The sequence below is a fragment of the Phoca vitulina genome, unplaced genomic scaffold (genome assembly GCF_004348235.1).
Source record: "Phoca vitulina isolate PV1807 unplaced genomic scaffold, GSC_HSeal_1.0 scaffold8, whole genome shotgun sequence".
NCBI lineage: Eukaryota > Metazoa > Chordata > Mammalia > Carnivora > Phocidae > Phoca > Phoca vitulina.
Window position 1 is genome coordinate 50,198,960 of NW_022589711.1, and position 12,157 is coordinate 50,211,116.

The 12,157-nt window shown below is 45.4% G+C and overlaps 1 protein-coding gene across 1 annotated transcript; it reads left to right on the forward strand.

Moving 5' to 3' along the window:
* The first annotated feature begins 383 nt into the window (after nucleotides 1–383).
* On the forward strand, nucleotides 384–2,738 carry GP5 (glycoprotein V platelet). The gene has a single exon (XM_032406159.1). It carries the CDS (start codon nucleotides 419–421, stop codon nucleotides 2,330–2,332), a length of 1,914 nt encoding a protein of 637 aa, XP_032262050.1. The 5' UTR covers nucleotides 384–418; the 3' UTR covers nucleotides 2,333–2,738.
* Nucleotides 2,739–12,157: the final 9,419 nt, after the last annotated feature.

Here is a 12,157-nt window from a genome sequence, read left to right on the forward strand (position 1 = left end):
TTAATGTAAATAAAACGCTGAGAACAACGAATGGCATAAAAGGATAGTGTTCCCTGTTTTTCTCACTGTGGCTAACAGAAGGGGTTCGCTCTTTGAGGGTGTTACTGTTTTTGTAGAGTAAGTACTGTGCCTATAGCATGATTGTGGTGAAAGGAATCAGGTGGTGGTTGCTGTTGTTTTTCCAGACTTTGCTGTTTCCGTCCTGACTGTTGGTTATAGCCACCGCTGGGCAGAGGCAAGAAGAGCAGGGCTCCCCTCACCGTGGGCACTGCTCAGTGATGTCTGTGAGCTTCGATGCTCGAATGATTGTTTTCATTAGTTGTATGTAAAGATTTTAAAGTACTGGCTTTTAACTATAGCTTGAAGACGCTTTAATTTCAGTGCTTTAACCTGAGTAGAAAATCAGTAGAACAAAAGAATGAGACCTCTCAGTGTAGAACCAGTCTTTTCACCACCGGGGGCAATCTGCACTCCTGGGAAAAGAGGGATAATAGTCAAAGTCAGTGCTAATCCTGGCGAAAGGCTCCGGCCTCTCCAGGGTTACCAGATCGAATCCGAGCGTTCGCCCTGGCGTGGCGCCTACAGACCTCCCGCTGTTGCCTTTTCAGATATGCTGAGGAGCACCCTGCTGTGCGCGGCGCTGGGGCTCCTGCACGCCCAGCCTTTCCCCTGCCCCCCGGCCTGCAAGTGTGTGTTCCGGGACGCCGCGCAGTGCTCCGGGGGCGACGTGGCGCGCCTCGCCGAGCTCGGCCTGCCCGCCAACCTCACGCACATCCTGCTCTTCCGAATGGGCCACGGCGCCTTGCAGAACCACAGCTTCAGCGGCATGACGGTCCTGCAGCGCCTGATGCTGTCCGACAGCCACATTGTCGCCATTGCCCCCGGCACCTTCCACGACCTGATAAAACTTAAAACCCTGAGGCTGTCGCGCAACAAGATCACGCATCTGCCGGCCGCGCTGTTGGATAAGATGGTGCTCCTGGAACAGTTGTTTCTGGACCGCAACGAACTGAAGGACATCGACCAAAACATGTTTCAGAAACTGGTTAACCTGCAGGAGCTCTTTTTGAACCAAAACCAGCTCGCTTTCCTTCCCGCTCGCCTCTTCACAAGTCTGGGGAACCTGAAACTGCTGGATTTGTCGGGAAACAATCTGACCCACCTGCCCCAGGGATTGCTCGGGGCACAGGCTAAGCTTGAGAAGCTCGTGCTCCACTCGAACCAGCTCGTCTCTCTGGATGCGGGGCTGCTGAGTCGCCTGCGCGCCCTGAAGGAGCTGCAGCTGGACCGAAATCACATCCGTTCCATCGCACCGGGAGCCTTCGACCCGCTCCGGAGCCTGAGCTACTTGACTCTCTCCAGAAACCACCTGGAGTTTCTGCCCTCCGCACTCTTTCTTTATTCGCACAATTTGACATTCCTGACGCTGTTCGAGAACCCGCTGGAAGAGCTGCCGGAGGTGCTCTTCGGGGAGCTGGCCGGCCTGCGGGAGCTGTGGCTGAACCGCACCCGGCTGCGCACCCTGCCCGCCGCCGCCTTCCGCGCCCTGAGCGGCCTGCGAGAGTTCGGCCTGACCCTGAGCCCGCGTCTGAGCGCGCTCCCCGAGGACGCCTTCCGGGGCCTGGCCGCGCTCCAGGTGCTCGCCCTGCACTCCAACGGCCTGGCCGCGCTCCCCGGCGCTTTGCTGCGCGGCCTCGACGGGCTGCGCCGCGTCTCGCTGCGCCACAACCGGCTGCGGACCCTGCCGCGCGCGCTCTTCCGCCACCTCCGCAGCCTGGAGCGTGTCGAGCTCGAGCACAACCAGCTGGAGGCCCTGCCCGGCGACGCGTTTGCGGATCTGCCCCGGCTGGCGGAGGTCCTGCTGGGGCACAATCCCTGGCGTTGCGACTGCGGCCTGCGGCCCTTCCTGGCGTGGCTGCGGCGGCACCCGGGCCTCGTGGGCCGAGCCGAGCCCCCGCGGTGCCGCGGGCCCGGACCCCGCGCCGGCCTGCCGCTCTGGGCCTTGCCGGACGAGGACCTGCAGTGCCCGGGCACCCGCGGCCCGGCTCCCCGCCCCGCCCCAGCCCCCACCCGGGCGACTCTGCCCGCGGCCCCCGGCCACACCGCCTGGGTGCCCGACGGCTCGGAGCCCTGGGCCCGCGCGCAGCTGGTGGCCCGGGGCCAACGCCAAGACCACAGCCTGTTCTGGGGGCTTTATTTTCTGCTTTTAGCTACCCAGGCCGTCATAACGGGGATCATCGTGTTTGCTATGATTAAACTCGGCCGGCTCTTTCGAAGATTAATCAGAGAGAGAGAGCTCTTGTTTGAGTCAGTGGGAAAACCTTGCAACTAATTAAAACGTGGCCAGAGTATTGTCAGAGGTGGCTCTGGGGGAGAATCCAGCCAGGCTAACGCTGTCGTCCTCTCCCTTCTCCCTCCCCTCCCCTCCCCCCCTTCCCTCCCTCTCTCCCCCCCATCCCACCTCCCAGGGTCCCTCCTCCTCCCTCCCTCTCCACAGAAGGAGTCTTTACACTTGTAAATTGTGTGTGTCTGCTTGGCCTTTGTGTACCCCTACACGGCGTGCCCCAGGGGCCATGGATTGTGTCTGGGCCATCCTTGGGCTGCACTTTCCCCAGGGCAGAGAGGGGTCTCCTGCCGGTGGAGGAAGGGTGCAGAAGAGCCAGCCAGCTCCAGGCCAGGGCCTGTCTCCTGCACAGGGTGTCTGGTAAATGTTTATGAAATGAATGAATAAAATGAACTCGCGGGATCCCAGTGATGGTGGCTTTTCCCTGGGGGGACAGGATGGATTGTTCTCTTTATCTACTTTAGAAAAGCAGAACTCTTCCGGTTCTTTCCCTCGCCCTATCTTTTTCTCACTTTATGTATCTCTGTGGGCTACTGGGGAGAGTGCTGGTTTTTTTCCTTTCTTTGGCGGAGGAAGGAAGCCTACTGACATACAGAGCGCAAGGCCTTCCTGCCAGGAGCTCAGCACCCAGTGACAGAAGCCCCTGGAGTCAGTGGTCCTGGCTGAGTGCCAAGGAGCAGGAGGAGGGAAGCGAAGCAGAGACTTGCGGGAGGAGGGGGAGCTCACGGGAAGGTTGGAGCCTATAGGGGGTTGGGTCCCTGGAGTCCCTGTGTGTGCCTGCCAGAGACAGCTCTGTCTGCATGTGTGCATGCTCTGTAAGTTCCTCCTTGCTACCTCCGTGGGTGAAGTATGTCATTGTGACACTGGGATGGTTTCCATTTCCTGGAACTAAATGCTACCTCATTTCAAAGCATTTATGGAGCACCTAACACGTGACAGGGGTTCATGAATGTAATGATAAGCTTGGTTTCCAGTTTATTATGGTGGCATCATGTTCTCATTTAGTCTCCCAGCTGAGAGCCTTTATAAAGCCCTTGTTGCTTTAATTGTATGTCTGTGCTTGCGAGAAGCAGTGGTTTAAACGTGGGCCGGAGAGAGAACAGCCCTGGTGTCAAATCCCAGCTCCACCACTTACTAACTGCATAGGGCTTTGGGCCAGACCCCTAAATTCTTTAAGCCTTGGTGTCCTCATTCCTGGAAAGGGACACATAGTACCTGCTCTCACAGAGCTTTTGTGAGAGTTAAGGGCAATAAATCATGTGCTGACTTCGCCCTGCAGACAGTCAATGCTCAATAAATGTTAGCTCTTATTATTAAAGAGCAAGCAATTAGTCCTGCTGTCATGATTGCAAAAGAAGAGCTCTGAGTTGGCTTTTCCTCTGTGCATGTAAAGGTGAGAGCAGACTTTCTCAAACGGGAGATTACATGAAATCAGCTTGTCTTCAGCGGGGTTGGTCTCAGCCCTGCATGGTCGGGCCCCGCGTGCTCACGGTCCAGAGCAGGGGGTCCTCTGAACAACACCAATCGGATGCAGAGTAGGAAGAGCTGGGTTCCTGGCATTTGTACGTGGACTTCTTCCAAGCCAAGTTCAACTGGTAAAGCCTTCCCTGACGGCCCAGGCAGCCTCGAGTGTTCCCTGCTGTGTACTCCCCTCTCAGGCTACGGCGCACTAAGCACCCTCCTCACTGCCGTGTGGTCGGCTCACCCTTCACTTGGGGGGCGGTGTGTGTATGTGTGTGTGTGTTGATATATGCCCCCTGCACTGTGGGCTCCTTGGCCCTACCTTGTCTTCTTTATTTCCACTGCTCCACATTTTTGATGGAATAAAACCCAGACTTTTTGATGGAATGTGGACTCTAGTGCTAACCACTGTGTTCTTGGGCAAGCTACTGAGCAGCTCTCAAAGCCTGTTTCCTCACCAGGAGAGCGAGGAGGATGGTGGTCCATACCGTGGTTGCGAGGATGAAATGAGATAACCCAAGCCAAGTAGTGAAGTCGGCGGCTGGTGCATAGGGGACTCAGTGAAGCTGGCTATTATTTTGATTGTGAACTACTTAATAACTGTGGTGTTTCACATTCCTAGTGGTGCTTTTAGACTCTTAACTACACAAGTCTACAACCCTGAACAAGCTGAAATAATGCTTTGCCAGTTTTTAAGTTGTCTATAAATGATGGGACTCTCCATGTAGCATTCTTCAAACTTCTCCCCTGGGCTCACTTTTTTTTTTTTTTTAAGTTTATTTACTTAATCTCTAGACCCAATGTGGGACTCGAACTCACGACCGTGAGATCAAGCGCCTCACGCTCTTCTGACTGGGCCAGCCAGGCGCCCCTCACATGTTTTTGAGATCTATCCATATGAAGCATTCAGCTCTAGTTCATTCATTTTAATAGCTGCATAATATTCTATTGGATGAATTTTCCACAACTTATCTGTTCTCTCATTGAAGGATGCGTATTCCCATTCTTTTTATTCCCCATTACTCCACATCCTTCTCAACTCTTGATAGTATTATAATTTTGAATTTTTTGTCAATCTGATAGGTAAGAAATGGTATCTCGTTTTATCTTACATTTCCCTGATAACTAGTGAAGTTGAACTTATTTTTAAATGTTTACATGTTTATTGGACTTATTTTTAAATGTTTAAACCTATAATTAAATTTTAGATTCCTTCTTTTGAAAATTATCTGTGTATATACATGGGCCTATTTATAACGGAGCATTTTGTCTTTTTTTTATTATTGATTTGTAGGAATTCTTTTTTTTTTTGTAAAGATTTTATTTATTTATTTGACAGAGACACAGTGAGAGCGGGAACACAAGCAGGGGGAGTGGGAGAGGGAGAAGCAGGCCTCCCGCTGAGCAGGGAGCCCGATGCTGGGCTCGATCCCAGGACCCTGGGATCAAGACCTGAGCCGAAGGCAGATGCTTAATGACTGAGCCACCCAGGCACCTCTGATTTGTAGGAATTCTTTACATATCCTGGGCACTAATCCTCTGTAAATTGTATTCTTTGGAACTGTCCTTTTTCAGTTTGTGGCTTATTTCATTTTATTTATGCTGTCTTGTGTGGAACAGCAGCTTTAATTTTAATCTGGTCAAATTTAGCAATAAAACTTTATGGCTTGTGCTTTAAAAAAAATTTCATTTAAGAAATTCTTCCTACTCGGGGCACCTGGGTGGCTCACTTGGTTAAGTGTCCCACCCTGGATTTTGGCTCAGGTCATGGTCTCAGGGTCGTGAGATCGAGCCCAGGGTCAGGCTCCAGCCTCAGTGCGGAGTCTGTTTCAGGTTCTCTGTCCCTCTCCCTCTGCTCCTCCCACTGCCTTACTTGTGCACCCTCTCAAATAAATAAAATCTTAAAAAAAAAAAAAATTCTTCCTACTCTCAAGTCATGAAAGAAGTCTCCTATATTTTCTTCAAAAAGTTGTGAAATTTTATTTTTCACATTTAGGGCTTTAGCCCACATGGAATTTGTTATTTTATATGGTGTGATGTAGGGAACCAACTATATGTTTTCCAAAAGTGCACACCTTTGTTCCAGACTGATTGTTACCTAGCCCATTCTTTCCGCACCGGTCTGCAAAGCTCCCTCTGTCATTTGTCAAATTTCCCTATGTGCACGGGTTGGCCTCTGGGTTCTGTAGCTTAAACCACTGGCCTGTTGCGTCTTATACTCACTGTCTTCGTTACTGTAGCTTTCATAATTCTTGGTTCAGGGTCACCACTCCACCTTGTTCTTCCTCAGAAAAAGTCTCATCCACTCTGGACCCTTTGCAATTCCATACACATGTTAAGATTAGCATGGCCAGCTCCGTGGAGAAACCTGCTGGAATTCTGATAGGAATTGCAGTGAATTTGTAAACCACTCTGGGAGAAAATTTGCATCCTTTACAATACCTAGTGCAATTGTCTGTAAACATGGTTCATCTTTCTATTTATTTAGGTCTTTTCTAATCTTTCCATGAGGTATCAGAATTTTTTGCATAAGAATATTGCACAGGGGACACCTGGGTGGCTCAGTCGGTTAAACATCTGCCTTGGGCTCAGGTCATGATCTCAGGGTCCTGGGATCCAGCACCGCACTGGGCTCCTTGCTCAGCGGGAGGCCTGCTTCTCCCTCTCCCACTCCCCCTGCTTGTGTTCCCGCTCTCACTGTGTCTCTGTCAAATAAATAAATAAAATCTTTACAAAAAAAAAAAGAATTCCTACAAATCAATAATAAAAAAAAGACAAAATGCTCCGTTTTGAGCCTACTTCTCCCTCTGTCTCTGCCTGCCACTCCCCCTGCTTTTGTGCTCTCTCTCTGTCAAATAAATAAAATCTTAAAAAAAAAAAATCTTGCACAGATTTTGTTAGGTTTATTTCTAGCTCTCCTCCCCCCCCTTTTTGAATTGTGGCTGTTGTAGATGTTATCTTTTTTAAAAATTACATTTTCTCATGGTTTATTACCAGTATATAGAAATGTGATCTATCTTTATGTAATTATCTTCCATCCAACAATAATTTCAATAATTTGCTTCTTCCTATTAAAACGTTACACCTTTTATTTACTTATCTTACTATTTTAAAAAAATCTAACCAGCATTGGCTAAAACCTCCAATACAATGTTGAATAGCAATGGTCATGGTGAGCATCCTTAAAAGCATCCTGATCACAAATGGAACACCTCAAATGCTTCATCAATAAATATGACCTTTCTAGCTCTAGTTTACTAAGCATTTTTTTAATTGTGAGTAGGTGTTGAATTTTATTTTTTTCATCTATTCAGATGCTCGTAGGGTTTTTCTCCAATGTGTTAAAGTGGTGAATAAAATTTATAGATTTTGAAAAATAAATTAATTCTTGCAATCCTATAAAGTAAACCCAAGCCTAATCACACATTTAAAAAATACATGTTGGATTCAGTTTGCTAATGTTTTGTTTAGAACTTTTATTATCTGTTCATTAATGAGATTCCTTTGAAAAAAATTTAAAAATAGTATCTTTGACTAATTTTGACAGTATAATCCAAATCACACAGTCTCATAAAGTGCGTGGGGACAGTCTCTCTGGGAACAGTTTGTAAAGAATACGATTACATTTTCCTTGAATGTATTCTAGAACTCCTTTCCCAAACCACCTTGGCCTGGTTTTATTGTGTGTGTACCAGTTATCATCACTGCATTAAAAATACCCCAAACCTTAGAGGCTTCAATTTATTTTCTCACAGTTCCTGAGGGTCAGAAATCTGGGAGCAGCTTAATTGGGTGGCTGTGACTCTGGATCTCTCATGGGTTATCACTGAAGCTTGGCTGGGACTATAGTCATCTTGACAGGGGCTGGAGGGTCTGCTTCTCACGTGGTTGGCAGTCCTTTGCTGGCCAATGGCAGGATCTTTGCCACATGGCCCTCTTCATCGAGCTGCTTGCGTGTCTCGAGACCTGGTATCCCCAGGGCATCCTTCATCCCTCAAGAGAGAGCTATCAGGACAGAAGTCACAATGTCTTTTTTAGTTTAGCTTGGGAAGTCACAGTTCCTCCTCTGCACAGCACCCTCCTGGTTTACGTGGGTCCGCCCTATTTGGAGCAGGAAACACCTGTCCCAGGAGCGGGGATCCCAGGAACAAGGACTGTGTGGGGGCCACTTTGGAGCCCAGCTCCTACAGTATGTGTACATTTGTGTGGCTTATTTTTAACTACTGATTTCACTTCTTCTGGTGGTTAGTAATCTATTCAATCTTCTATTTCCCACTTTTGTTACATTATGTATTTTTTTAGGAAATTGTTCATGTCTCTAAGTTTTCAAAATTGTTAGTCTAGCATTTTTCACATATTTTTATTTCTATTTTGTTTTAAAATCTCTCTTGTATCCACAGTTGTCCTTCTCTCGTCCCCACTATTGTTCAGACCCGTCTTCCTTGTACTTGATCCATCTTGCACTATTTTTTCTATTTTATTAGCTTTTACTAAGAACAGACTAGGCTTCGGGACAGCCCTCTATGGTATGATTGTTTTCCATTGCATTCGCTGGCAGCTTTCATCTTTATTCTCCTTCTGTTTCCTTCGAGTCTATGTAGTTGTTTCTTCCTCGTGACTTTGTAGATGGGATTCTTAGCCCATTAGTTTTCGTCTGTTCCTCTTCTTCAGGATATCCGTCTTCCCGAGGTACTGCTCTAGCAGCACCTCCTGTTTCAGGCTGGGGTTTTGCTCTTCATGTTTGGTCTCCATGTTGGCCCCTTCTGTATTTTCTCATTTCCACTACGAGTTTTCCTTTGAACTCACTTATTTAGAAGTGTGCTTTTTATTCCGATTTTTAAGAAACTTTCCTGTTTTGACTTCTAACTCAGTTGTGGTCTGTATGATCCCATACTTTGTCTCCATTTTTTTGTTGTTGTTTTTTAAAGATTTTATTTTTAAGTAGTCTTTACACCCAACGTGGCGCTCAAACTCATGACCTGAGATCAAGAGTCACATGCCCTACTGACTGAGCCGCCCCTGTATGATCCCAAGTCTTTGAAGGTTTTTAGACTTGTTTTATGGCCTAGTACATAGGCAATTTTTGTAAATGCCTCTATGTGCTTGAGAAAAAAAATTCTCTTTTAAATCAGGTTCATGGGTCGCCTGGCTGGCTGAGCCTGTGGAGCGTGCCACTCTTGATCTCCCGGTCCTGAGTTTGAGCCCTAGGCAGGGTGTAGAAGTTACATAAAAAATAAATAAATAAACTGGGTTCAGGTTATTATACATCCATTAAATAAAGCTTGTCAGGGCACCTGGGTGGCTCAGACGGTTAAGCATCTGCCTTCGGCTCAGGTCATGATCTCAGGGTCCTGGGATTGAGCCCCGCATTGAGCTCCCTGCTCAGCGGGGAGTCTGCTTCTTCGTCTCCCTCTGCCTCTCCTCCTGCTCATGCTCTCTCTCTCTCAGATAAATAAATAAATAAATAAATAAAATCTTTAAACAAATAAATAAACCTTGTTAACGATGTTGTTCAAGACTTCTGTAACCTTACTAAATTTTAGTTTGCTGACCTACAGAAAAAAGTTTGTGAATTTCTTAAGTTCCTATTATAAGTCTATCAGTTTATATATATTGTGTATATAATGTATATATAAGTATTATATATATTATATATATAATTTTATATAGCCACATAAAAATTTATTTTTTATTTTATTTTTTTTAAAGATGTTATTTATTTGACAGAGAGAGACTCGGTGAGAGAGGGAACACAAACGGGGAGTGGGGGAGGGAGAAGCAGGCTTCCCCGCTGAGCGGGGAGCTCGATGAGGGGCTCGATCCCAGGACCCTGGGATCATGACCTGAGCCGAAGGCAGACGCCTAATGACTGAGCCACCCAGGCGTCCCGCCAAATAGAAATTTAAAATTCCCGGTAAATTTAATGTTTTATAAGGTTATTTATGTAGTTTTTTTTAAGGTTCTGAGGTTTTATAGGTTTTTAAAAAAGTTATATTATGTAGTGTTAGTCTTTATCCCTATAGCATTTTCTTTTTAAAGTTTATTTTATGTGGCATTTTTTGTTTGGTTATTTGTTTGGTTTCATTTGGTTTGGTTCTGTAGCCAAAGCAGTTTATTTTGGTTAGTACCTCTGTGGTATGTATTTTTCCATTCTTTATTTTCACCTTTTCTCTTTGGTTTTACTTTAGGTGTGTATTTTGTAGACAGCATATAGTTGGATATTTATTTAGATAACATCTTTTAATAATTGAAATTGCTCTGTTTACATTTATTTTAGCTGCTCACTGATGTATTGTTACTGCGGAGTTACTCTATGTTTTCGATTCCCATTTTCTGTCTTTGCTTTATTGCCCTTCTCTTTTCACACCCTCTGGTAGAATGATAAATTTATATTACTCTCTCTCTTGCTTATATATATATATATATATATATTTTTTTTTTTTTCTTTTTTTTTTTTAGTGATTTATTTTTTTTTTTTTAATTTTTTTTTTTTTTTTTTTTTTAAAGATTTTATTTATTTATCTGAGACAGAGAGAATGAGAGAGAGAGAGCACATGAGAGGGGGGAGGGTCAGAGGGAGAAGCAGGCTCCCTGCCGAGCAGGGAGCCCGATGCGGGACTCGATCCAGGGACTCCAGGATCACGACCTGAGCCGAAGGCAGTCGCTTAACCAACTGAGCCACCCAGGCGCCCCTAGTGATTAATTTTTAACATGCATATTTAATTATAAAATTTTCCAACAAATTTGGAAAATAATAAATCTTTCTTTTCTCTTTCTTTTTCTTTTTAAGATTTTATTTATTCAGAGAGAGCACAAGCAGGGGGAGCGGCAGAGGGAGAGGGAGAAGCAGGCTCCCCACTGAGCGTGGAGCCCAATGCGGGGCTCGATCCTAGGACCCTGAGATCATGACCTGAGCCGAAGGCAGACGCTTAATGGACTGAGCCGCACAGGCACCCCATCTTTTCTCTTTCTAAACATGCTGTGGATTTTACTGTCTTCACTCCCCAGTGGAACACATGACCACCTTCAGTATCTCATTTTTTTTTTTTTAAAGATTTTATTTATTTGACAGAGAGAACACAAGCAGAGGGAGAGAGAGGGAGAAGCACGCTCCCTGCTGAGCAAGGAGCCTGATGTGGGACTCGATCCCAGGACCCTGGGATCATGACCTGGGCCAAAGGCAGCTGCTTAACCGACTGAGCCACCCAGGCGTCCCAGTATCTTGTTATTTAACTTCGGGTTTGACCTTTTCAAACTTGGTTAAGGATTTTTCTTTTTTTGTAATTGAACTTAATCTTCTGATGTATTGTATATTTCTGCTTATATGGGTTAGGGTGAACCAAATGAAATTTCTGATATTCAACCATTTTTAACGTAAAAAACGACAGTTCCATGTGGTTCAACTTTAAAGTCCCAGCACCACATGCCATTTTTCTAAAGGTTACGTTTATACTTAAATTCCACATTAGGGGCACCTTATTTTATAACTTCTTAAGAACTGGGATACACAGAGTATCTCCTTTTCTGAGTCTTTGCCTAAAAACTTCTTTATTCTTCATTCACACCTGATTGCTAATTTAGCTGGGAATAGAATTCTGAATTCAAATGATCTTCTTGCACCAAGGTTGTCAGTGGAATTTGTTATTATTTAGAATTGACTCATTGTTTCTTTTTAGAAGACTTTATGATCTTCTCTATGTCCTTTATGTTCTGGTTTCTTTTTTTTTTTTTTTTAAGATTTTATTTATTTATTTGACAGAGAGAGAGATAGCGAGAGAGGGAACACAAGCAGGGGGAGTGGGAGAGGGAGAAGCAGGCTTCCTGCAGAGCAGGGAGCCCAATGCGGGGCTCGATCCCAGGACCCTGGGATCATGACCTGAGCTGAAGGCAGACGCTTAACAACTGAGTCACCCAGGCACCCCTATGTTCTGGTTTCAATATGATGCATCACATGTTGCTCTTATTTCATTCACACCTGCTGGGAACATCCAGGGTTCTCAGGAGACTGGTGTCCTTAAGTTTTGTGAAATTCTTTTCTACTATTTCCTTCATCATTTTTTGTCCTCTCTTTTAATCTTTCTTATCTTCTCTTTTTTCTTCTCTTTTTAATCTCTCTCTCGTATTTTCTGGAGACTTCTCAATGCTGTCTTCTAACACTTGAATTAAAATTTTAATTTCTGCAATTGTATTTTTAATCTCTGTGTTCTTGTTCTTTAATTGTTCCTTTTTCTAGATACTTATTCTTGTTTTATGGATGCGGTCTCTTTTGGATTTTTCTTAGGATACTAGAGTTTAAATTTTGCAGTTTTTAAAGTTCTCTTTTATTTTCTGAACTATCTGTTTTCTCTGGGA